Raw genomic sequence first — 26583 nt, forward strand, 5'->3', positions numbered from 1 at the left:
TTATGGGCAAAAGAACATCATCATCGTTATATATCTCACTGCTTACACAAAGACATAATGCTCCAAAGTGATCACAGACAGCTGCCACAAAGTGCCATCAAGTCTTTTGTAATTTAAATTAATCATTTTTAGTATCTAAGAATGAAGAACTTCATCATAAAGCAGACAAAATTAACAAAATTTTTTTTTTTTTTTTTAATTATATATATATATATATATATATATATATATATATGGCAGTGATGAGTTGTCATAAAATATTGTGAAATGCATTATGAATAACATAATATTTATGCATTTTTTAAGAATTTTTTAAGATAAATGTGTCCACAGTTTGGCATTGTTATCTTTATTGTAAGCATACACCTTTCACTTTATTTAAATTCAAATAAACTCTCTATGCGATATGGAAACATTTCATATTTAGACTTATTTACAATATTTATTTATGACGCTTTTTAAATTTGTAATCTTTTTTAGAGTTTTTTTTTCTTGTTTGGCAAAGAAAGAAATTTTTTTAATTTAAGGAAAGAACCAGAATAAGCCTGTAAGTATAAACACAATTATTTTGGAATAAATAATGTTGCTGTTTTTATTTATGATCTATTTATGAGCTCTTTATTTGAGATTTTAAATAAACTTTGTAAAGCTTGACATAATAACACCAGATTTAGTTGTTTATTACAGTGACATTGTTCAAATAGCCAGTTGATTTTTAATAACTTTAGTTGTTGTTACACAAACTCTTTTTTCCATTACGTTTCAGGTCTTTTACGAATATCAATATGTGTAAATGTTGACTTGAATATGGGCGTCAGCTCCGATACGTGCCTCATTCTTTAGTCAAGTGCCACGTCTCACTTAAATTTACCACTGCCAAAAGGCAGTCGACTGCGATCAGGCTCTAGTACCTAAAACTTCAATAAATCAGCGAAATTACTCCTATAATGCCTCTCTCTATAAACCAGTAATGATGGAACACATACACAGATATTCCTCACATGTAAGGATTTAATAAACAACCCACATAGGCGGCATCTTCCTTGGTTCTTCGCCCTCGCACCTAACCAATCAGGCCCTGAAGTGTTGCTTTTCATTTGCTTTGGCAGCCGCCACATCAGACAAATAATAAATGGCTCTTATTTTATAAGTTGCGAGGTCAGAGGTGAGAAGATATGATACGGCGGGCTGATTAGCACCAGGCCGGGTTCACCTAGAGTGCACGCAGAAAGGATCTACACAGGTCTGCCTGCCGTTGGCCTGAAAGAGGGAGGTCACACTGCAGTGCTGTCTCTACTCGGCTTTCCAGAGCAGAATCTGAAGTCTTTAACTAACATGTCTGTCAAGCAGATCCCCGTCTTCCTCTTACAAGCGAGGGCAACACCTGTTATATAAACAGTCATGATTGGTGGTGGTGGTGCTGGATCTGTGCGGACAGGGAGAGTGGGCTCATTCATGTACATGTCAGGTGGGACTTTTGCCTTGTCGGCACTGATGAACACAAGATGAATTTGAAGACACCAGAGAAAAACCTTCTCACTTCTCTGTCAAAACTAAAAAAGAGATATTGGACAGAATGTTCGAGCTGTGCTTTTCCATACAAAAAAAGTGAATGGTGATTTAAAGAGATAGTTCACTCTAAAATGAAAATTCTGTCATTAATTACTCACCCTCATGTTGTTCCAAACCTGTATGACCTTTGTTCATCTTAGAACACAAATTAAGATATTTTTGATGAAATCTGAGCGCTTTCTGTCCCTGCATAGACAACAACGCAACTACCACCTTAATGTTAGGAAGCTACAAGAATACTTTTTCTGCACAAAGTGGTAGTTTAGTGAACACACGGCAGAGACTTATTTTTCTTTTCTTTGCACACAGAAAGTATTCTCGTAGCTTTATAACATTACGTTTGAACCACTGATGTCACATGGACTATTTTAATAATGTCCTTACTACCTTTCTGGACCTTGAATGTGTTAGTTATATTGCTGTCTATGCAGGGTTTGTTTACAAGTCATAACTTCTGGAGAGAAATTGCACAGACACTGGACAAGGATGGCGCTTTCTAGTGTGCATATGTCTTATTAAGCTTATGCATCAAAACTGAAGCATACTTTGGGCTTTACACTGCCAAGCACCATCAGCTGTAAGTTATCTGAAGCCATACTCCTACGAGGAAGATTAGAAGTACAGTGAATAACAGTTTTGGCGTGTTACTGTTACATATGACTTCAGATGACTTGGAATATAGAGTCATATGGATGAATTTTCTAGTGCTTATCATTACCAAAGATCAGCTCAGACATTCTGTCTAACATTTAGTTTTCCGTTTCATGGATGTAAAAGTAATACTATAGGGTTGGAATAGCATGAAAACAAAGAAATGATGCCAAAATGATAATTTTATGTGTGAAAAGTTCTCTTGAGTGTTTGTATATGGAAAGGCATTTGAAATTGTTTGTCGATAAAGTCGTTGTTTTTGTTTTCATTGCTCACAAAAAGTATTCTAATAGCTTTATAACATTATGACTGAACAACTGATGTCACATGGACCATTTTAACAATGTCCTTAATAGCTTTCTAGGCCTTGAACATGGTAGTTGCATTGCTGTCTGTGTAGGGATTGTTTATAAGTCATAACTTCTGGAGAGAAATTGTACAGACACTGGACAAGGATGACACTTTCTAGTGCGCATATGTCTTTCTAAGCTTTTGTGTCAAAACTGAAGCATACTTTGGGCTTTACACTGCCAAGCACCTTCGGCTGTAAGTTATCTGAAGCCATACTCCAACGAGGAAGATTATCAGTACAGCGAATAATGGTTTTGGCACGTTACTTTTACATATGACTTCAGATGACTTATAATATAGAGTCATATGGACTAATTTTATAGTGCTTTTTTATAGTGTCTTTTCTGGAGGTTGACAGTAAAAATGACCATATTTCCTTTTGTGATTTTAAAAACAAAAGCAGCTCAGACATTCTGTCTAACATTTAATTTTCCATTTAATGTATGTAAAAGTAATAACGTAGGGCTGGGACAGCATGAAAGCGAAGACATGATGCCAAAATGAGAATTTAATGTGTGAAAAGTTCGCTTGAGTGTTTATACATGGAAAGGGATTTGAAATGGTGTGTCGATAAAGTCGTTATTTTTGTTTTCATTGCTCACAAAAATTACGATTGAACAACTGATGGATCATCTTAACAATGTCCTTACTAGCTTTCTGGGCCTTAAACATGGTAGTTGCATTGCTGTCTACATAGGGTTTGTTTATAAGTCATAACTTCTGGAGAGAAATGCAGACACTGGACAAGGATGACTTTCTAGCATGCATATGTCTTTCTAAGCTTTTGCGTCAAAACTGAAGCATACTTTGAGCTTTACACTGCCAAGCGGTGTCGGCTGTAAGTTATCTGAAGCCATTCTCCTATGAGGAAAATGATTAGCACAGTGAATAATGATTACTTTTACATTTGAGTTCAGATGACTTGGATTATAGAGTCATATGGACTCATTTTCAAGTGTTTTTTAGTCTTTTCTGGAGCTTGACGGTAAAAATTACCATTACCAAAAAGCAGCTCAGACATTCTGTCTAACATTAAGTTTTCCGTTTCATGGATGTAAAAGTAATAATATAGGGTTGGAATAGCATGAAAGCGAAGAAGTGATGCCAAAATGTTAATTTTATGTGTGAAAAGTTCTCTCGAGTGTTTGTATATGGAAAGGCATTTCAAATGGTGTGTCGGGCAATCTGCAACACAGCTTGGGGGCCTGATTAGGGTGGTCTTGCACTGGGATTATGTTTACATTAGCATGTCATTCTGTTAACTCTTCAGATTCTTAGTCGTGTCCCAAAATACACACACACACACACACTGCAGGGTAATCAGTAACCTGCTAATGTGAGCATGTAACATGTGAATGTGAATGCTGGGTGTCCTAAACACAGAGGCCCCCAGGGTCATTTTTAAGATGGGAGTGAGACGGAGAGTTTTAGTGCTAGACGCAATTAAACGCGGGTTAATACTTTAACCTTTTAGTTAGTTTCAGGAGAAAGCGACTGGGCTCCAGTCAGCAACAATTGTATATCTGCATTTAAAGGGATAGATCATCCAAAAAAGACATGGAACACAGAACAGTCTAGAACTTGCTTGATTTTAACATGATTAGATGAACATCTTTATCTCATTGCGTGTTTGAGGAATTGAACTCACAGGAGTGCCAGTCAGGAGTTTCTGAGATTGGGATTGCTGTGTTAAAGACTGTCCTGAGAAAGAGTTTAGAACAGGGGGATTGTGGGAGGAAATGAGTGGAAGATGGGGATGAATTTTGTTGGAAAAACTCTGGACGCTCTGTCCGCTTTGTTCCACATCGCTCTGCTCTCTGTTTATTTTAGTAAGCAGGAACAGGTTGATGAGGAAATCAACTTGTCTCTTTCCATCGCGCGGCCGTTTTACTAAAAAGATCCATGTGATTTTCAAAGGGCAGATTCACAGATTGAGGATTCTGAAAATAAATAAATCGTGCAAGCAGTTCGAGACGAATAAATTTCATTGCGCTTCTGTCATAGTGTTAGTTTACGGGAATTTAGATTAGAGGTGTTAGTCATTTCAACCTTGAAAGATGCCAAACTCATGGGCCTTAACAACTGCTGAGTCACGTGAAGCAGGCCGGGCACAGAACCAGGGACTTGAGTGAAAACTTCTGAAGCCTTTGAGCACTTTGGCAGCAAGATTTAACAATTTCACATTTCTCTTTTAGGACCTTAATAAGTCTCAAATCTGTTTAATGTTCACTGATCAATTTTAGAGGCAAGGGAAAATGACTCAGAACTTTTTCCAGCGGTGTTCCTTCAGAAACTTTGATTAAAACAAGGTGGTAAAGCTCATTCGCTCAACTCACTTTTATTCACTTTCCCTCTCAGAAAGCCTCCACGCACACATTTGAATCCGATCCCAGCTATAACTCAGCACGCGGCCCGTCCGGTCAATGTCAAGCCCCCGTTACTGAGCAGCTCTTGTTCCCGTGGACAGTCCTGTCTTCACTGACCGTACACGTTGGCTTTCACTGCCCACCACTATTTCATCTCTGGGCAAACATGGCCGTCTCTGTGGCCATTTTGATTTGTTGCCAGTGTGTCCTCATTAAACGATCATGGTAGGGTTGCAAGTGAATGTGTGTTGGTATATTAATGGCACCTAACAGAAATGCTTTGTGAAGGCCATTGAGCATCTGTACATCAGCACACGTGGCACCAGTGAGGGGAATTTTTGAAGAGCAAGAACTGATGAAGATGCTAGTTAAAGTCAGCATGAGATAAATAAAATATCTATTTTCTGAATGCATGTTATTGATCTTAAAGGAGAAGTCCACTTCCAGACCAACAATTCACATATAATGTACTCACCCTCTTGTCATCCAAGATATTCATGTCTTTCTTTCTTCAGTTGTAAAGGAATTATGTTTTTTGAGGAAACATTTCTGCATTTTTCTCCATATAATGGACTGATATGGTGCCCCGATTTTGAACTTACAAAATACAGTTTAAGTGCGGCTTCAAATGATCCCAAATGCGGTTGTAAATGATCCTAGCCGAGGAAGAAGGGTCTTATCTAGCGTAACGATCGGTTATTTTCATAAAAACAATACAATTTATATACTTTTTAATGTCACACGCTCGTCTTGTCTTGCTCTGCCTGAAATCTCTGTGTTCTAGTTCATGACAGTTAGGGTATGTCGAAAAACTCAGATCGTATTTTCTCCCTCAACTTCAAAATCATCCTATATCATTGTTGTACCTTTTTTGTTAAGGGTGTTTGATCTTCTTTGCATGTTCACTTTGCAAAGACTGGGTCGGTACTTCTGCAGTGATGTTGGATGATTTTGAAATGATTTTTTGAGTTTTTCGACATACCCTAACTGTCTTGAGCTATACACAGTGTTCAGGGAGAGTAAGACCAGATGAGTGTTTGACATTAAAAAGTATATAAATTGTATTATTTTTATGAAAATAACCAATCGTTTCGATAGATAAGACCCTTCTTCCTCGGCTGGGATCATTTACAACCGCATTTGGGATCGTTTGAAGATGCATTTACACTGCTCTGTTGAAGTTCAAACTCGGGGCACCATATCAGTCCATTATATGGAGAAAAATCCTGAAATATTTTCTTCAAAAAACACAATTTCTTTACGACTGAACAAAGAAAGACATGAAGATCTTAGATGACAAGGGGGTGAGTACATTATCTGTCAATTGTTTTTCTGGAAGTGGACTTCTCCTTTAATTTACTCACCCCCATGTCATCCAGCATGTCAATGTCTTTCTTTCTTCAGTTGCAAAGAAATTAAGGTTTTTGAGGAAAACATTCCAGGATTTTTCTCCATATAGTGAACTTCAGTGGGAGCCAGCGGGTTGAAGGTCCAAACTGCAGTTTCAGTTAAGCTTCAAAGGGCTCTACACGCTCCCAGCCGAGGAGTAAGTGTCTTATTTAGCTAAACGATTGGCCATTTTCTCCGAAAAATAAAAATTTATATACTTTTTAACCACAAAAGTTCATCTTGCAGTAGCTCTGCATCACGTTGGAAAAGTCACTCCTGATTAGTTCTTCATCTGTGTACTTCAGATCAAAATGGTAGGGTAAAATCTCATTTTCTCCTCCAACTTCAAAATCGTCTGACATTGCTGTTTTACCTTTTTTTGTAAAGGGTGTTTGACTTTCTTTGCATGTTCGCATTGTAAACACTGGGTTGATACTTCTGCCTATTTCACATCTAAAGGTCGAGCCAGTGTAAGACAAGCATTTTGTGGTTAAAAAGTATATAAATTTGTATTTTTACTAACAAATGACTGATCATTTTGCTAGATATGACCCTTATTCCTTGGCTGGGATTGCGTAGAGCCCCCATTGAAGTCCTGGAATGTTTTTCTCAAAATCCTTAATTTCATTTAGACTGAAAAAAGAAAGTCATGAACATCTTGGATTACACGAGGGTGAGTACATTATCAGGATATTTTCATTCTGGAAGTGAATTTATCTTTTATTGTGAACATATTGTGCATGTTTCTAATTCTTATCAAAATATAATAATAGCTCTTTCTTTCAGTGACACAATAGATTCTCTGTCATTGTTATGCTGGACATTTAGTCCACATAAACTCTGTGTCTTTCTTACAATTTGACAGCAATCGCACATTCAGATCTGCCTCCATCCATTCAACAATTGATAGACGCACATTCCCGCTCTAAATTTTCTTCTTTTTCGATGATCCATTTTGATCAGATGTGTGTGACAATACAGAAGGTAAAAAAGTCACTACTTCTGTTTAATCACGACTTCAACACTTCAACACATCTTATCATTTGATCTTAACCTTATTTTAAAATATTCCTTCTTGTACAACGTTTTATGCTCTTGTGTGTAAGACAAAAAAGCTGTACTAAGAATATACAGATATATATGTTTTAAAAGAGCACTTTTTAATGACTTCTTATACTTTATATAAGTTTAAGTTTCTAAATTATATTTTTGTGCATTTAATTTTATTTCTGTAGTGTGTGGGATTTGTTTTTGTTGTGCATTTAATTTTAGAAAAAAAAAACTAAATGATTAGAATAATTACAGATTATTATTGTAGAGAAAAACATTAAAAAATTAGATCAGATGTTGTAAAATACACACATGTAAACATAAGTAATTAGTGATATTAATTTCTTCATTTAAACAGCCTACAATTAATATATTTACCACAATAATGTTTTATTTTGATTATTAATAAATGTGTTTTGTTGTTGTTGTTGTTTGTTTTTAATTAGTATCTTTTATCATATTGCCACTGCTGCTTTTTGGTAACACTTTACAATAATGTTCATTAGTTAACATGAACTATAAACAATAAACAATACTTATACAGCATGTATTAATCTTAATGTTAATTTCAGCATTTAATAATGCTTTATGCATTATTAAAATCAAAAATGTTGTTAACATTAGTTAATGCACTGTGAACTGAACAATGTACAACTGTATTTTTATTAACTAATATTAACAAAGATTAATAAATAGTGTAATGTCATAAATGTATTGTTCATTGTTCATTCATGTTAGTTAATACATTAACTAATGTTAACAAATGACACCTTGTTGTAAAGCGTTACTGTTTATTTATAGAGGCAGTAAGCCATATTGCATTAGTGATTTTATTCTTTACCACTTACCTGTGGATAAATCATGGTAAGATTCAAACTATTGTAGCTTGCTGGTTTAAGAGCTGTATGAGATGTCTCAGTATGAGATGGCCACTCAACTGCCTGTATAAAAAAGTACTGTGCTGGCAACATGGTAAAGTCATAGTACTATAGATGGTAATATACTAAATGGTTACATATTGATATACCACAGTACTTTAAACAAAAAGTGGGCAACAAGTCTGTGAAAGACAGCTCTTTGAATCAGACTAGGACACAGTCTGTTGGCCACTCTCCTTCACTCCTCCCTTAATGATCCTGCTTGCTCAGTCTTTCCTAAAAAATTGAGCTTCCAAGAATTCAAACTGACTGCAAAACAAACAAAGAAATACTAACTTCACCCGTCTCTTTTATATTGCTTACATGCACAGAAATGAACTAGATCTGGAATTCAGTCAGCGCTCAGAGAGCAAACTCTGCGCTTAGTACGTGCAACTGGATGAAAACTATGAAATGAGACAAATATTTCTGCTGCTCTTGGTGACATTAGCATCTGGTACAGAGCAGCTCTGGACAGATACAAAGTCTTCGTTGTAAATGAACCGGACAGGCAGGTTGACCTTTGAGCTTGCGTCAGTCAAAACGGCACCGTGTGGTTAGACAGACAACAGCGTTCCTCCATGTGCCGATCTGTTTTATTCCCAGCAAGCAGCCGTGGAGTCTGCAGCACAGCCCAACACACAAACACACACACAGTCGCTCGCATTTTAGATGAATCGTGCTGATAATAGTCATTAGAGTGCGTTTAATCTCAGATAGGGGCTTTGCTTTCTCGGAAAGAGCTCTGCAAGCCTGTCTGCACACAGATCTTAGATCAGATTGGTCCGGTTCCTGCTTCATATCACAGGCTAAACTTGTTCGAGATACTCCCACAGGGACAGTTATAAAGATCCAGAGCTGTGGTCCTAAAACGGACATTGACCGAAAACGCCAAATGAGATTTTATCTTGGGAGCTGTCAGAAATCATGTTGCTGATTCATACGTTGTACACTATGGGCCAAAACCGATTGTGTATTTGAGTGTACAGCAGCTTCTGCTGATCATCAGTTAAATCTACTGCCAGAACCCAATGATTAAAGAGCCAACAGTGCCAGCTTCCAATATTATTTTCCAGTGTTTTCCAGAGTTTTTTTTTTTTTTTTTTTTTTTTTTTTTTTTTTCCACCAATATACATCTATAGCATTCCTGAGACTGAGATGCTGACATTAATCTGATTCAGAATCAGAAAGAGCTTTGTTGCCAGGTATGCTTACACATACAAGGAATTTGTTTTGGTGACAGAAACTTCCACAGCATAAAAAGAAAGGGACAAGAGAAGTATAAAAATTGGATTAGTAAAAAACAAAAACAAAATACACAACATACAAAATATACGATAGATGGCATTTGTGTATACAGCTATGTTATGTACAAATCAGTCTTGCCAACTTAGCAATTTTTAGCAACTTTCAGACTACACTAGCAACGTTTTCTTCAAAAAGCACCTAGCTACAAATTTAGCTATTTTTAACATTTATTTGGCAATGTTAGCAACTGTGACTCACATTTTCCCTCTAAATTAAACAGAAAGGGGAAATCAAAGGTGTTTAGCAGTACACACATCACATGCATTAAGTTGCTGGTTGCAATTGTTTAATGATAATTGTTCATTTTTGATTATAACACATTGTTATTAGTTTGTACCTTGTTGTTGCACTTGTTGATCAGTTAAAAATATGTAGAAAAATGGAGAAGGTATTGGTAATTTTCTGCCGAGACGATTTACAAGTTAATATGAAAAACAAAAAAGTTCAAAAATGTGTAAATATTCAATAATTCGATATTGTATTTAAAATAAATATATATATTATTTATATTGTAATATTATTGTTTTTGTTTGTTTGTTTGTTTTACTAACAAATCTAACTGAACATTTCATATTCATTAACATTTTTTTGCTGAGATTTGAATGATCTGATTGTGTATTCTATGCAGTTTTGCGCTGTGACATCACAATGACATTTAGCAACTTTTAGCAACAAATTGTCTGGCAAATTTCCCTGAAAATTAGTTGGCAGCACAGAAACAAATGCAAGGGAATAAATGTATAAATAGTAGTGTGTATTACACATCAATTAAGCAAAACAAACACTGCAAAAAAAAAAAAAAAAAAAAAAAAAAAAATTGGTAAGTAGTTAGAAAGTAATTATTATTATTATTTTTTTTTCCTGAGCATTGTACTTCCAGAAAAATATTCTTAAATAAATGTATCTGGTATTAAAAGTTTGATTTTAGGATTCTTTTTTAATAGGCAAAATTTAGTTTTTGCTTTAATAAAAATATTATTATTATTATTATTGTTGTTGTTGTTGTTGTTGTTGCTGTTGTTGTTATTAACAAATTTTCAAAAAGAAAGTTTTTTTTTAAATCATTCCTTAATACATTTATCATCATAGCTGAATTTTTATTTTTAAATCAAAAACCCAGAAAAAAGTAATATTGTGAAATATTTTTTCAATGTAAAATAGCTGTTTTCTATGTGAATATATTTTAAAGTGTAATTTATTCCTGTGATGCAAAGCTGAATTTTCAGCATCATTACTCCATTCTTTAGTGTCACATGATCCTTCAGAAATCATTCTAATATGCTGATTTATTATCAATGTTAGAAACAGTTGTTCTGCTTAATATTTTATTGGAATCTGTGATATTTTTTTCAGGATTCTATAATAAACAAAAAGTAAAAATAACTGCATACAAATCTTTTACAATATAAACTACCATTTAAAATGTTGTGGTCAGTAAATTTTTCTTCTTTCTTTTTTGAGAAATAAATGCTTTTATTTACCAAGGATGTGTTAAATTGTTAAAAAGTGATAGCAAAGATTTTATTGTTGGAAAAGATTTCTATTTTGAATAAATGCTGTTCTTTTTAACCTTTTATTCATCAGAGAATTCTTAAAAAAGAATCACAGGTTAAAAAAAATAAGCATAACTGTTTCCAACTTTGATAATAAAACTAATAAATCAGCATATTAGAATGATTTCTGAAGGATCATTTGACACTGAAGAATGGAGTAATTGCTGATGAAAATTCAGCTTTGCTTCGCAGGAATAAATTATATTTTAAAATATATTACAATAGAAAACCATTATTTTTAGCTGTAATACTATTTCACGATATGTATGTTTTATTCTATTTTATTATTATTATTAAATAACAAAATGAAAATGATTTTTGCAGTGTGTGTAAATCATTCATAAACACATTTAGAAATTGCCATATTGAACTGAATGCAGCGCTTGACGCATGAAGGTTTTTAGAAACAACAGAAATTCCTGCTGTTGATTTTTCTGGAATAAGGCCCAGTGTACATGGACTTCACTAGGCAACATAACATCAAGCATGTCGTCACCGGACAATTTTAGCACTGCCAGTGTGTATCAGTTGGAGGTGTCATGCATTGTTAGCCAGCGTGAATGATGTGACTAAATTAAGGAGTAGATGTTTGCGTGTGCCGACACAGATTTTCAAGGTTATGGTTACGACACGTATGAACGTTAAAAACGTGTTAACTCACACAACAGAAGCACCCATTTGGCTGTGCAATACCATAATGGGCCGTTTTCTCCATCCGACCTCCCGACTTTACTGGCCGGCGTTTCTCCTTTGATGCTGGTGATGGCCTAGCCGGTCACACAGCCATAGGTTGTTTTCTTTTTAGATGAAATTTCATGCTGTTTAATTTTAACTAGCTTCTTTGGCTTGAATTAGCTTAGGAAAATGTTTCTGTAAGCAAAGAGCCAAATACTGCGCCGCTAAGAGCCCGTCACGGCAGGCCGAAGGAAACAGCCTGATAGCGGCGGCCGTAACATATAGACCTCCCCCACAAAACAAACAAGCACATGCCAGCGCAACGTTTCCTGATTACAAGCTGCAGTGCGTCTGTCTGTCTGCTCCCATAACGCCTGATACAATCCCATTTATTATAACATTTTCAGTTTACGTATTTCAACTCACACTAATGCTTTAGCCAGCTTGGCTTCTCTAGTCGTATTTGGGTTCAAAAACAGTGAATTTCAACACAGTGCTGCTATCTGACGGATGCTCTTGTGTCTGCGCTCTCTCTCCTGCAGCTGTACGGCTACTGCTACCAGGATAACAACGATATAAAGGACACGGTGACGGCCATCACGGAGCTGGGCAGCCCTCTGGAGATGATCCAGCTGCTGCAGACGCCCTGGGAGGAGAGATTCAGAGTGAGTCACTGCTCATATCACACATTCCATCTTCTGTCTGTCTGGAGGAACACGGGGGCTTCAATTAGTCTTATCAACATGAACGACTGCGAACAAATTGACTCAGTGATTTTTCTAACATTACTGTAATAAAAGAATTAAAGATTATCCACGATATTGTAAAACACGATATACAGTGGGGCCCAAAAGCCTGAACCATATTAAAAACCAGATTCTTTTTTAAACTTAGAAATAAATAGAACGTTTTAGAATTTTGATAAAAAGGTTAACAAAACATTCATGTTTATTGTAAAGTGTTACCAATGAACCTTTTGCTAACATTTTACTCAAAGCCTTTATATATATTCTATTATAAATGAAGTCTGAATGCATTAATTATGACTTGTAATGCACCATACAATGCACTGCATGATCTCGTGAATATTTGTAACTATAATACATTATAATACGTCTCTATTAATTTATCTATTATTTTTTATACTCTGTACTCTATACTAATTTTTATGCATTTTAACTTTGGTTACAATTATTTGAAAAGTTATAATACATTACAACATGCATTATGAATACCTTTATAATGCATCATACATTAATGCTTTAAATAAAGTGTTACCAAACTTTTTAATGCAATTTAATAAAAGAAAGTCAATGTTATTGTGAATTAAAGATTATTTATGACATTGTAAATTATTGTATACAATAGGACCAAAAAGTCTGGAACTTAATGCATAATCTGATTGAGTGAGTGAGTGAGTGAGTTTTTTTTTTTTTTTTTAAACCTATAAATAAACAGAACATTTTAGAAATATTGAAAAATAAAAGTAAACAAAACACCTTGATGTTAATTTTCCAATTTAGCGTTTTATGTTTCTTTGTTCACATTATTAAACAAATTAAAGCTCATTAAGAATTTGAGATTGTAAAATAAATATTTACAATGTGGCCCAAAAGTCAAAAACCATTCCAAAAATCCAATTGATTGATTGATTTAAACTCAGAAATAAGTAGAAGTTTTTTAGAAGTTTTAATTTAGAATTTTAGAAGTTTGGGGGGGAAAAAACTAATTGAAGGTTATTGTGAATTTCAGATTATTTATGACATTGTAAAATGTTATATACAGTGTGGCCCAAAAGTCTGAAACCATACTGAAAATCTGATTGTGATTGATTGATTTAAATAAGTAGAAAGTTTGAAAAAAAAAAAGAAAAGTAAAATATTGTATACAGTTGAGCCAAAAGTCTAAAACCTATAATGAACATCTTATTTATTCATTTATTCATTCATTCCTCAAAATAAAAATTTCTAAAAAAAAATAAAGATTTTGAAAAATACCACAGTTAATTTTCCATTTTAGCGTTTTTTCTTCATTCAACTTATTAAACAAATGAAAGGTTACTGAGAATTTCAGTTAAAACTATACCTGAAATCTGATTAATTGACTGATTGATTGATTGCATTAAACTCAGAAATAAGTAGAAAGTTTCAGAAATTTTAATTTAGAATTTTATCTACTTAAATCTACTTTTTTCATTCAACTTAATAAAGTAATTAAGGGTTTTTTGGGGGTGAATTTGAGATTATTTATGACATTGTAAAATATTATATACAATGTGGTAGTCTGAAACCACACTAAAAATCTGATCAACATTCAACTTCATCCATTCATTCATTCGTTTGTTTGTTCGCTTATTCACTCATTCGTTAAAAAAAATAGAATGTTTTAAAATTTTGAAAAAAAAAAAATAAAAAATTCACATGGCTCATTATGTTGATAATATAATTTGTGGGGAGGGGGAAAACTAACATTTGGGCCGCACTTATTACATATTATTTGAGAAAGATGAATAGATTGGGAGAGGCCTGAAGATACCGCTCATTTACCCTGAGTAAACAAACAGGGGAACCAAATTACATCCATTTCATAAAATTACTACCATATCATAACGCACTATATAAACATTTTTAATGACTTCAACCCAGTCAGCCGACCGCTAACTATGTTTTCTGCGAAGCCATGGGATGGCGGTCCATGCTTTTGCCTCGTAGTCACAGTTCTCGTGTGGGTAATAAATGTGACATATCCTAATCCCACGCCTCCTCTCTCTGCCCCTAATAATTCCTTCAACAGTGTTTCTCCATAATGAAGCACAAAAAAATCACTTCATGCTGGTAGAGCAAACTCGCAGCTTGTCTGGAGAGATGGCTATGTGGGATGTCCCGCACTCTGCTCTCTCTGAGCTTCCTGTTAGACTTGCCTGATCGCTATCGCTGTGGCAACCTCCCATAATGATTTGCTATGACTTCCTGTGACCAGAGCGCATCCTGTGCCAAGGATGAAATTGAATGAAGTCCCAATGCATGAGCTCTTTCTCTGAAAACAGACAGCTGTTGACATGACCTAACGTTAATGTAATATGTTAAGATTTATAGTCGTTTAGAATAATATGTTTATAGAATTAATATGTTCACATTAAGAGATTACAAGATAACACAGATGAAAGCTAAAAAGGTCACTAAAAGTGTATTTTACTTTACACACCCAAACACTGATTCACAAATACAGGCCAACACACTGGCTGCACAAAAGAAAAGGCGCTCGGTAAACATCCATGCTTTAATAGGGAACACAGCACGCTCGTCTACATGTCAACACAGCGTTATACAGATCAGCAGAACAATTCATCACTCTGCTTTAGTTTCAGCATTTCCAATTCCAGTCTGTGGCAGTCTTTCCATTTCCATAACTCATAGCTACCATAGTATTTGGCTGAATATATTTATTAGGCTCATATTTCAGAGTGATACTTCAGTCATATTGAACGGATTTCCAGTCTAGAACAATGAAACCCTTTTAATGAGAATAAGACAAGTGTCTTTCTGTCCTTGCTGTTGATTTTGTCATGGTTTTATTTCTTGGCCTAGTCTTTTTATTTTTAGATATTTGATGCATACCTTTATATAATTTATACTACTGTGAGAAAGTAGCCTAGTAGTGTTTTTTTTGTGTGTGTGTGTGTGTGAGTGTGTGTATATGAATTTTTCCATCAGGTTTAGTTCTGATTTATTTCAGTCAGTCCTTTGACAGAATGTGTGCTTTTTTCTGACACAAGAAGTTTAGCACTGCACTGCACACGGTTTGTTTATGAATTATTTAGAATTTGTTTAAGTAGTGTATTCAATATGTATACTTTTTTACACTGGAGCAGAGGCGTTTCTTCTGAAAAGGCAAGGGAGACGGTGTTTTCTCAAAATATTGGATGAGAAAAAATGTATAGTACAAAAATAAAACAACACTTACAAAATATAACATTTGAACGTATATAAGTGTAAAAAGTGTAAGAAGAGGCAATGCCTCCATCGTGATATGATTGGATATCACTGGTTATGCTCGGCTGTGATTGGTTCATGATTGCTCCTGTGTTTGAGTGCATTCACAAATCAGTCCTAATGAACAATATAATGGCATTAACGGGATTAAAAACAGTAAGTAAACAACTCACACACTTAGATATAACCATTTTGTTAAAAATAAGACTTAAAATGGCATTAAAACATGATCTTTGGGAGTTTTAGTGAGTAATCAGCTTTGTGAAATTTAAAGTAAATCTCTGTGTCTGTGACCATTATTTACAAAGCTTTGTTGACTGATGATCCGAAAATTAATTAAAGAAGTTAGCTATTAAAAAGAATAGTTGATTGTAAGTTCACAAATACAATATGTTTAACTTGTTACTGCCTTGAGTTTTTTATTTATTTATTTATTTTTAATTTTTTTTCCTCGAATAAATGTAAATGGCTTAAAACACTAACTTGATGAGATTCATACTTGGTTTAAATAAATAGAATATTGATTGCATTGTTAATGTGAAAATAGAATATATAAATATGTTTTTTTTTGTTTTGTTTTTTTTTTTTGGTAGTGTAAGTAATGAATTTTAATTTTAATTTTAATCAAAAAAAGTGTGACTGGGACATGAATTTACATTCATTAAAATGTGAACACATTTGTGACTCTGGACCACAAAACCAGTCTTAAGTAGCACAGGTATATTTTTAGCAATACTCAAAAATACAGTAGTCAACATTTGAATTGGATCAAAAAAGTTAATTACAGTTGTCCTAAGACAAGAATGGGTATTGTTTTGGTTTTAGGACAACTTTGATGAAAGGTTTTGATCCAATTCAAATTCTGACTACTATACATTGTATGGGTCAAATTAATGATTTTTCTTTTCTGCCAAAAAATTCCTACTGTAAATATATCAAAACTTCATTTTTGATTAGTAATAGGCATTCCTAAGATCTTCATTTGGACAACTTTAAAGGTGATTTTCTTGTTTTTTGTTTTGTTTTGTTTTTGCACCCTCAGATTCCAGATTTTCAAATAGTCGTATCTAATATTGTCCTATCCTAACAAACCACCATCAATTGAAAGCTTATTTATTCAGCTTGTATAAATCTCAATTTCAAAAAATTGCCCCTTATGACTGGTTTTGTGGTTCTGGGTCACCTTTGTCAGTGTGGTAAAGAAGATGGGAAAACTGGAAACTTTTCTGCCTCTGCAACATAAATATCAGAGTGATTCATGTATTTTAGACATTCAGTCATATGCAGTATCAGAAATCACTCACTAATTCACTCATTCGCTATTTACTATAATTGAATGTGACATAGTTTGTGAACAAAAATTTGTGAATTTGTACTGTTATAACCACACTATAAACATGGCACATTGTGTCTGAGGTTGCATAAGTGTTGTGTCCGCTTGTGAATTCCAGAGTTACATTTCAGACTGAAGAATTTCCAAATATCAATAACCGGATTTGCAAACTTTCCCGCATTTCTTTGCTGTTCAGATTTCAAGATTAGAGTAAACGGATGTGAATGCCATCCTAAAATCTGATTTGCTGCCTGTCTGAACAAAACCAAGTAGATAAGTTCATTTCCCGTGTTTATAAATGCTAATGCGTCCTGTCTCTTTAAGACTGTCCTCTACAGTCACACTCCCTGTGCGCTGGTGAGCTCTTTTTCTCTGTATACATGTGGAACAAAGCAGAAACACCCAGCAATGCTTTAGCAGCATTTGAATTGCGTATGAGGCACTAATAGACTCTGGGGAGACTGTCGAATACGTTGACTTCCAAACAGCTCATTTAGGTCCAAAACCATTTCCTGTGCACGCTGACGAAGGCTTTTATGCCCTCTACGTAACACGGGCCCGGGAGCGACGACACACCCGTTCACACACTAGCTAAACCAAGCAAGCAAACGTTCACACGATGGTAAAAATGCATGCCGCATTTTTGAGGAAACCAAATCTGTTGGGGTGTTTTAAACGGCCTTACCTCTCTTACAATGGCTTTTACCAAATCTGCCCACGTTAAGCAAGACGGCATCCCAAACGCAATCACACAGTATGAGGGGGCTGACCTTTCCCAGTAGTTGCTAATCCGGAGTGTATTAAAAGCAGCTTTTGTCTGTAGTGAAAGGCATGGGCAGTGTCTCCTCCACCCCCTCATCTCCACTCTGTTTGCTTCTCTTTTATGTTCTTCTCTCCTTCTTTCGCTTGCGTTCACCCCTCCAACTCCTCTTCTTTCCTCGTGGGCGTCTAATCCTCTGAACTCTGCCCTTAAGAACATGGTAGATGTAGGTGTCGTTTGAATGCGAGGTGTCACCAGCTGCCTGAGCTTCGGCCTCAGTCCTCGTACCCTCACACACAATAATAGGGCTAATCCTTAAGGAACACACTCAAGTGGCTCCATGGGTCATGGAAGGGGGTGCTTCAAGTGCCTGAAGACAGTCTTCCCCTTTTTGACAGGGTAAACCTGGTGGTCTCAAACCAGGAGCCAGTTAGAGGCGGGTAATAATGTCCTCACTAGGTACAGTTCTCAAAAAAAACAATACCAGTTTATTAGCACTCAATGCCTTGCCTCACATTCAGTTGATGGAAATCTTGTTTCTGCATTTTTTCCTCGGCACAGTGACTATGGACGGTACATTTTCATCTAAAATAAAACAAAAAAATCTATTTATGTATACTACCAGTCAAAAGTTTTTGAACCAAGCCTGAATTTATTTGATTCCAAAGTACAGCAAAAACAGTCAAATGTTGAAATATTTTTACTTTTATTTCAAAGTAAGTGTTTTCTATTTGAATATATTTTAAAATATGATTTATTCTTGTGATTCAAAGCTGAATTATTTAAAAAATCAGTATCGCTCTGATCAGAAATCAGAAAAAATAATTATTGAACAGCAAATCAGCCTATTAGAATGATTTCTGAAGGATCATGTGACATATACGACTGGAATATGATGCTGAAAATTTAGCTTTGATCACAAGAATAAATTACATTTTAAAATATATTAAAATAGAAAACAGTTATTTTAAATATAATAAAAATATTTTAAAATTTTACTGTGTTTGCTGTATTTTGGATCAAATAAATGCTTGGACTTGGTGAGCAGAACAGTCTTCTTTAAAAAGCTTTAAAAATCCTACTGTTCAAAAATATGCATAATGTGCAATTTTTTAATTTACAGATAAAGATTAATATTTTTTAATTAATGTATGTGAATTTTTAATATGTAAATAATTTCTGACCATTACTTCAGACAGCTTGTGGTGGCATAATATACTGAATTAATGATTAATGATTAATAATTTCCATTATTAGTTATTAACTTATTTTAAAGATTTTAGTTAGTTAATACTATTTCATTATTATTATTTATGATATCCAACAGCCATAAAACATTTAAATCAATAATTCTATAACATTCTTAAAACGTGCATTTATACTCTTTATACACTGTAAAATATAAAAAAAAACACAATTTGTTGAGTCAGCTTAAAATAATTTGTTACCCTGCTGCCTTAAAAATTAAATAAGTTTAGTCAACTTTAAATGTTAAGTTGTGTTTGTTGAACTTTAAAGCTGGGTAAGTAACCCAGCTGCCTTAAAATTTTAAGTTGATTCAACTCAAATATCTTAACTCAAAAAACTTTTTTTGACTTGACTGAACTTAAAATTTTAAGGCAGCCAGGTTACAAATTATTTTAAGTTGACTCAACAAATTGTTTTTTACAGTGTGCAGATCCCTGCACAACATGTCAAAGAAAAAGATATTGTGGCCACAAATTAGAAAATTGTTCCCACAGCTTATTTAATTTGTTCCTAGTTGTATTTAAAAAGTTGGCCACATTGTACTAATTTGTTGCCTTACTTTAATTGACTTAAATCATCACCATGATGTCTTGTTATTTTTCTCTCCATGTCATGTGTGGGTTAGAATTATCATGAACTTTTAATAATACAAAACAATATATTGCTTTCCATACTGACATAATTGTATGTATCTACAGATCTGTCTGAGTCTGATGAGGCTGCTGCATTATTTGGCCCATTCCCCGCTTGGGCCCGTCACCCTGCTGGACTTCAGGCCACGACAGTTCGTTCTTGTTGGGGGAGTGTTGAAAGTGACCGACCTGGACGACGCCAGTGTTGAGGAGACGCCTTGCTCCCCGTCTTCTCCTACAGACTGTCTCATGGAGTTCCCTGCCCGTAACTTCACTCTCCCCTGCCACAAGGGCCGCTGCGAGGGCATCAATGAAAAAAGAAACCTCTACAATGCCTACAGGTACGCGTTTATGATCTCAAATCAGTGCCTTGGGCTTCATTTGTGTATTTTGCGTAGCTGACATATATTTTTTTCAAATTTTCCAGATTTTTCTTCACCTACTTGTTACCTCACAGCGCCCCCTCAGCACTGAGACCCCTCCTCGACAAAATCGTCAACTCTACAGGTGAGTGTGATTCCACTACTTAAGGTCTCTGATGGAAAAAGTGGGTCATATCAGCTTAAGCTGGATTTAGTATCTGGTCTAGGGTGTTCTACCAGTTCTAACAGTTAAAACTAGGTCTAGCGGATGGTAGGTCAGCTAATCAGCTATTTAAGCCAGTTTGGACCCACTAATGACCATAAATGAGTAGCTTGGACAAGCTAGAAACCATGCAAACCCACATACGATACCACCTAAAGCTGTTTTTATCTTCAGTGTTCAACAGTGCAAGCCTTTAATTTGCATTTAAACTAAAAATAGATTTATGTGAACTGTAAAATGTATTTAGGAGCATTTGTGCAAATGAAAAATGTCCCTACAGGTCCATAAAAAGTCTAAGAAAATCCAGTTTTATAAAATGTAATGTCATAAAAAGTTTTAAGTGATTACATGTAAGCTGGCTTACATAATCAGTTTTCAAAAGTACTTGTAATTAGAGTATATTACATTTTAAAATGCTTATTATCATATAATCATACACATTATTCCCACAATGGCAGTAAATTACTCATAATTTATTGTTTCTGGAAGTCTGGACAAAACTATTTCAAACCTGGAAGACTTTGGGCATGTAATGTAATTGTTTTCATGTTTGTTAATGTTAGTTCATCTAATGCAGAGATTCCCAAACATTTTTGTCAGGCAAACCACTTAAAATATAACATTTGCTTGAGGAAATTAATATTTGAATAATTTAAGAACACATTCACATGTTTACGGTTCTCAAGTGTTCAAGTGTTTAAACTGCTTTTATTATACATTTTAATGATTTAATTAATTATTTGGTTTTTATCAATTCACTAGTCACTATCAACTCACTAATGTATTGTTTAATGCCTTTTATAATGTTCATATCAAAAATGGAATATATTTTATTTCTTTTCACCTTTTTATATCAATATAATATGTTCAATTGTTTTTTTGTTTCGTTTTTTTTATTTAAAACAAGTTTAATAAAGTAATCTAAAAGTAAGCTAAAAAAGTAGTCAGAATACATTACCTAAAATGAGTAACCTAGATTCCGTTACTAACTATAGTTTTAATCATGTAATCTGTAATCAGTAATGGACTACAATTTGTAAGCAATCTACCCAGCTCTGGATATAACAAACATCTTAAACACTGCACCTTTATGCTGAACCATTTTTTTTATTATTTACTGTTAATTCTGTTAATACATACTGTTAATTCTGACCAATTTTCACCATATTTTGGCCTTATTTATAATTAGACATGTATTATTCGTATTATAATATATAATTTTTTTCCTGGTTATTATTGGTATTTTGGTTACACAATAAACTGTATCTGCTATTTAATTTATTTTAAACTGTAAAAAGAAAGACTACGCACATACTTTAACTTATTAACATGTTGTTCTTTATTTAATACAAACACACACACACACACACACACATAGTTTATACAGTATTTACGTAATTATTAAAGACATTTTGAAGCAGAAATATTTAAAACCCTGGTGTTTTTTTGCACGGAAGTGCCTCCTTGTATCACTTTAATATGTGTTATTAAGAAATAACACAAATTAATTGATGCATTTTAATTTCACCGTAAATCTTTTCAATGCACTCCTAAATTTTTCAGCTTGGAAATAAAACATAAGTGTCAAGGAATGCTTTTTTGTGACGCATAGGTTTGCTCAAACATCCTCTACAAACATTCCTCGTCTTCACATCCCAGCATTTCTCTTTCAGTCTCTCCCAGATGCCTTTTGTCTCTGGCCTTAATTCCTTTCCTTATGCACTCTATCGTCATGTTCATCAGTATAATGGCATGTCAGATAGCATTTGAAATCTGTTTTTCTGGGACACAACAGTCCGTGAAGCCACGGGTAGCGTGGGTGGTCCGGCCTCGATCCTATCTTTCTCTCCCAGTGTCACGAAACGCCCACTTCAGCATCACTATATAGACATGTTTTCTTAATGACAAAATGTAAACTGTTAAGTAATTATAAAGTTGTTTATGCTGTATGAATGTATTTCAGGAGAGCTGATATGGGGCACAGACGAGACTCTGGTTCAGCTCGAAAAAGTGCTGGATATCTACAGGAACGGGCATTACCTCAAGAATAACACACAGACACATAAAACAGGTGAGTGACCCGGTTCATACCAAAAAAACGCCTTGACCTTTAATATTACTGAACACTTTTAATGATCCCAGCTTAGACGCTCATTCAGAAAGACGGTCAGTTCATTCTCTAACAGGCAGGACTACCAGGACTTTCACTTTTTTTTTTTATCTTAGCATCATGTTCTAGCACCAAAATCATCACTAAATCTAAATTGTCACTTAATTTTGAGAAAACAAGTAAAACTGCTTCTCATATAAATGTATCTTGATTTAAAAATGTTTAAATATTTGTATATAAAAACAAGATAAACATGTCAACACCAATTTTCTTCGCACAAAACTCAAAAAGAAAACCCCCCCGTTTCCCACTGGTAATTGTGATGGTGTTCCTGTGCTCATCTTGTAAATACAGTCATTCTGAAATGACTGGACGGCAGCCGAATCCTGGCAATGAATGGGTTTCCTCGAATCTCGCTGGTATTAAACAGTTGTTCGGTCAGTGTGGAGAGAGAGGGAGATTTTGTGTGTGCATGTAAGGACAAATGAGGGGAGATTTAGAAGATTAGAGTTTATATAACTGGTGAGCAGAGGGGCTCCTCACAGGCCTGACGGACAAAACAGCCATCTCAGCACTGAGAAACACTTCAGCCACTTTCCTACTCGCTCCACCCCTGTTTTACCATTTTGTCTCTATTTTCTTTTTGTTTCTGTGCTATCTCTCCTGCTCTTCTCTATGCTTCATTGGCAGTCTAAAGCAGACAAACTTGTTGACTGATGAGAGGGTTAAGCAAGTAAGAGCCATCTTCTTCAGAGCCATTTAACTCTTTCCTCTCTCGTTGGCTTGATCAGATGTCTTTGCTGTCTTTAGACTGTAAATTTAATTGAAGAGTTTTGTAATGCTGTATGAAAAATGCTGCTTTACTCCATAATTTCTTTGCAGAATAGAGGGATAAATATGAGGGATCATACAAAATGCATGTTATTTTTGATTTAGTACTAACCTAAATAAGATACTTCACATAAAAGACGTTTACATATAGTCCACAAGAGAAAACAATAGTTGAATTTATAAAAATGACTCTGTTCAAAAGTTTACATACACTTGTTTCTTAATACTGTGTTGTTACCTGAATGATCCACAGCTTGTTTTTTTTTTTTTTTTTGTTATAGTTGTTTCATGAGTCCCTTGTTTGTCCTGAACAGTTAAACTGCCTGCTGTTCTTCAGAAAAATCCTTCAGGTCCCACTAATTCTTAGTTTTTTTTTTGTTTGTTTGTTTTTTTTTCCAGCACTTTTGTCTATTTGAACCCTTTCCAACAATGACTGTATGATTTTGAGATCCATCATTTCACACTGAGGACAACTGAGGGACTCATATGCAACTATTACAGAAAGTTCAAACTCTCAGTGATGCTTTGGAAGGAAACACGATGCATTAGGAGCCGGGGGGTGAAAACTTTTTGAATTTGAAGATTAGAGTAAATTAAGCCTACTTGGTATTTAGGCAAAATAAGAAAAATGTGCACATTTTCTTTCTGTTCAAAAGTTTACACCCCTGGCTCTTAATACATTGTGTTTGAACCTTCTGTAATCCAGAAAAATGCTGAAAAAAGAATTTGTGGGATCTATAGGATTTTTCTGAAGAACAGCAGGGAGTTTAACTGTTCAGGACAAACAAGGAACTCATGAACAACTACCACCAAAAAAAAAAAAAAAAGGATCATTCAGGTAACACAGTATTGCGTATGTAACTTTTGAATGGCGTCATTTTCATAAATTATTCATTTAAATTATTACATTTATTAAATTATTTTCTCTTGTGGACTATATGTGAAATATCTTATTCAGGTCAGTACTAAATAAAAGAAATAACATTCATTTTGTACGATTCCTCTTATTTTGGTAAACTAATTAATATTTTGCAGATTCTGCGAAGTGTATGTAAACTTTTGACCTTAACTGTATACACGTACACACACACACACTTTTTTTTATTCAATAAAAGTAAATACAGTGTTCATAATATTACAAAAAGATTTCTGTTCCAAATAATTGTTCTATTCAGCTTTCTATTTATCAAATAATCCTGAAAAATTGTAGTATGTTTCCTCAAAAATATTAATCAGCACAACTGTTTTTAAAGTGTTTTTTGTGACACTAAAGACTGGAGTAATGGCTACTGGAAATTTAAGAATAAATTAGATTTTAAAATATTTTAAAATGGAAAACATTACAATGCTGCCTTGTACAGAAACCGTACAGATTTGTATTTGTAACAGTATTTTATATACATTTTGGCATTATATCAGCCATTCTTTGCTTTAGTTATTGGTTTTGGCATCAGTCATTAAATAAATGACATTGGTTGACCACTAATATTTAATACTTAACGTCATTTTCAAAATCTTTAGTCTAGTCTAGTGTGCAGTACATTGACGGGACACTTCTCTGGTGTTGCAAGTATTCATGTAAAGCAGGGTCTTCTGGCAGCACTTTGAGTTTGCATGGATACAGACAGGGCTTCCCTGTGGAATTCACTCCTGCCCAACACACATTAAAAGCCCAGCATGCCTCTGGCTCACTACATCACCTCCTCTCTCATTTCTCCTGCGTCTTACAGGAACATTCAAAGAAAGCAAGAGCTCCATAAAGCATTAATTAGGGCAATAAAGAGTCTAATAGTTGCTCTTATTTACTGGCTTCTAGTTCCACTTAGTTGCCACGTGCGGCTCTCGCTCTCCTCGATCCCACTGCGCTTCCTCATCAGAAAGAGCTCATCGAGGGCAGCTTGCCCAGCGACCTTCATTCAGAGCCGGAGAGAATTAGTGAATCATGTCAGTAAAGCTCATCCAGCCATATCCCTGAAGAGCGAGAGAGGGAAAATGAGACTCAGAGATTCCGACATTTACAGCCTAGTATTCAAGACATTTGTAGTACACAGTTAACTCACATCTTTTAAAGGCTGTTCTCCTTCAATCAGGCCCATTGTCACAATCCTGCGAATGAGGTCTTGAGTTTATGTTACAACCTTCTCAAACAGTATAGATGCTTTCCAGAACCATCTACAAACCTCATAGCAATGCACCAGTGCTATATTGACAGGTCTCCGATTGATATATCCTGTCCACAAAGTGGACTACCCTGGGATCGTTTTTCGTAAAAGCCTACACATACATGACCACATTGTCAGCATTTTTGCCAGAAGCATGCGGTCCATGACAATGTATCCATCGCCATTCCACTTCTAAACTGCACACTGTAAAAGAGCCGCGTGTGGATTGTGAAAACGCAGACTGGCTGGATTTCAGCGCGGTTGACCGGCGGTTGGCGTGTAATCAAAGACGTCCTTCAACGGTCTTTAACGATCATATTAATGGTGCATTAGCATGAAAAAAAGGAACGTCACACAAAGTACTGTCAGCAACTCAGTTTGAGATGAGTATGTGATGCAGGTTTGCTTGCTGGGTCTTGTCACAATGTGCTGCGTTCAGATACTTTAAAGGTGACCTACTATGCCCTTATTTACAAGATGTAATATCAGGTCTCAGGTGCCCCCAGAATGCGTCTGTGAATTTTAAGCTGAAAATAACCCACAAGTAATTTGTTATATCATTTTGAAAATGCCTATTTTGAGTGAAAGCAGAAACACACTGTTTAACTGCTTGTCTCTTTAAATGCTAATGAGCTGCTGCTCCCCGCCCCCTTTTCCAGAATAGAGCTGTGCCTTTATAGCTTGTACATTAGATATTCTGCTAAAAAAACATCTGTTTGGCTTTGATTATCATGTCTGTCGTGCTGAAATCATGCGTTTTAAAGCCACATAAGTTTAAACTTCTGATACACGGTTTCAGTGTTGCGAAGTCCGCAGTTTTTCCGCGAAAATGGGCTACACTGTTGCTGTGGGTAGATTTTGATGTCCCTGGGTTAAAGCGACCCCAATAATGTCATATTTAGCCCCTGAAATGTGAATTCACGAGGAGAACCCTGACAAAAAAATGTGTATTTTATACCCCAGAACGCGATTTTTAACGGGGGACCTTCCTCGAAACAAAATCGGGCTAGTTTTGGGCTAGTTTTAAGTAGCAATTAGGCAGGTTATGGTGTGAAAACCTGGCAACCCTGCACGGTTTTCTGAACGCACACATCTGAA

At 35.0% G+C, this 26583-nt stretch overlaps 1 protein-coding gene across 1 annotated transcript in view; it reads left to right on the forward strand.

The window, feature by feature from the left end:
- Positions 1-26583, forward strand: part of pkdcca (protein kinase domain containing, cytoplasmic a) — a 35451-nt gene that overhangs the window by 3321 nt on the left and 5547 nt on the right. The window contains exons 2-5 of the mRNA XM_051126792.1: positions 12375-12497; positions 19864-20138; positions 20225-20304; positions 22346-22453. Of these exons, the coding sequence (XP_050982749.1) occupies positions 12375-12497; positions 19864-20138; positions 20225-20304; positions 22346-22453 (586 nt within the window). The remainder of the gene's footprint in view (positions 1-12374; positions 12498-19863; positions 20139-20224; positions 20305-22345; positions 22454-26583) is intronic.

This window comes from Labeo rohita, chromosome 13 (assembly GCF_022985175.1).
Source record: "Labeo rohita strain BAU-BD-2019 chromosome 13, IGBB_LRoh.1.0, whole genome shotgun sequence".
NCBI lineage: Eukaryota > Metazoa > Chordata > Actinopteri > Cypriniformes > Cyprinidae > Labeo > Labeo rohita.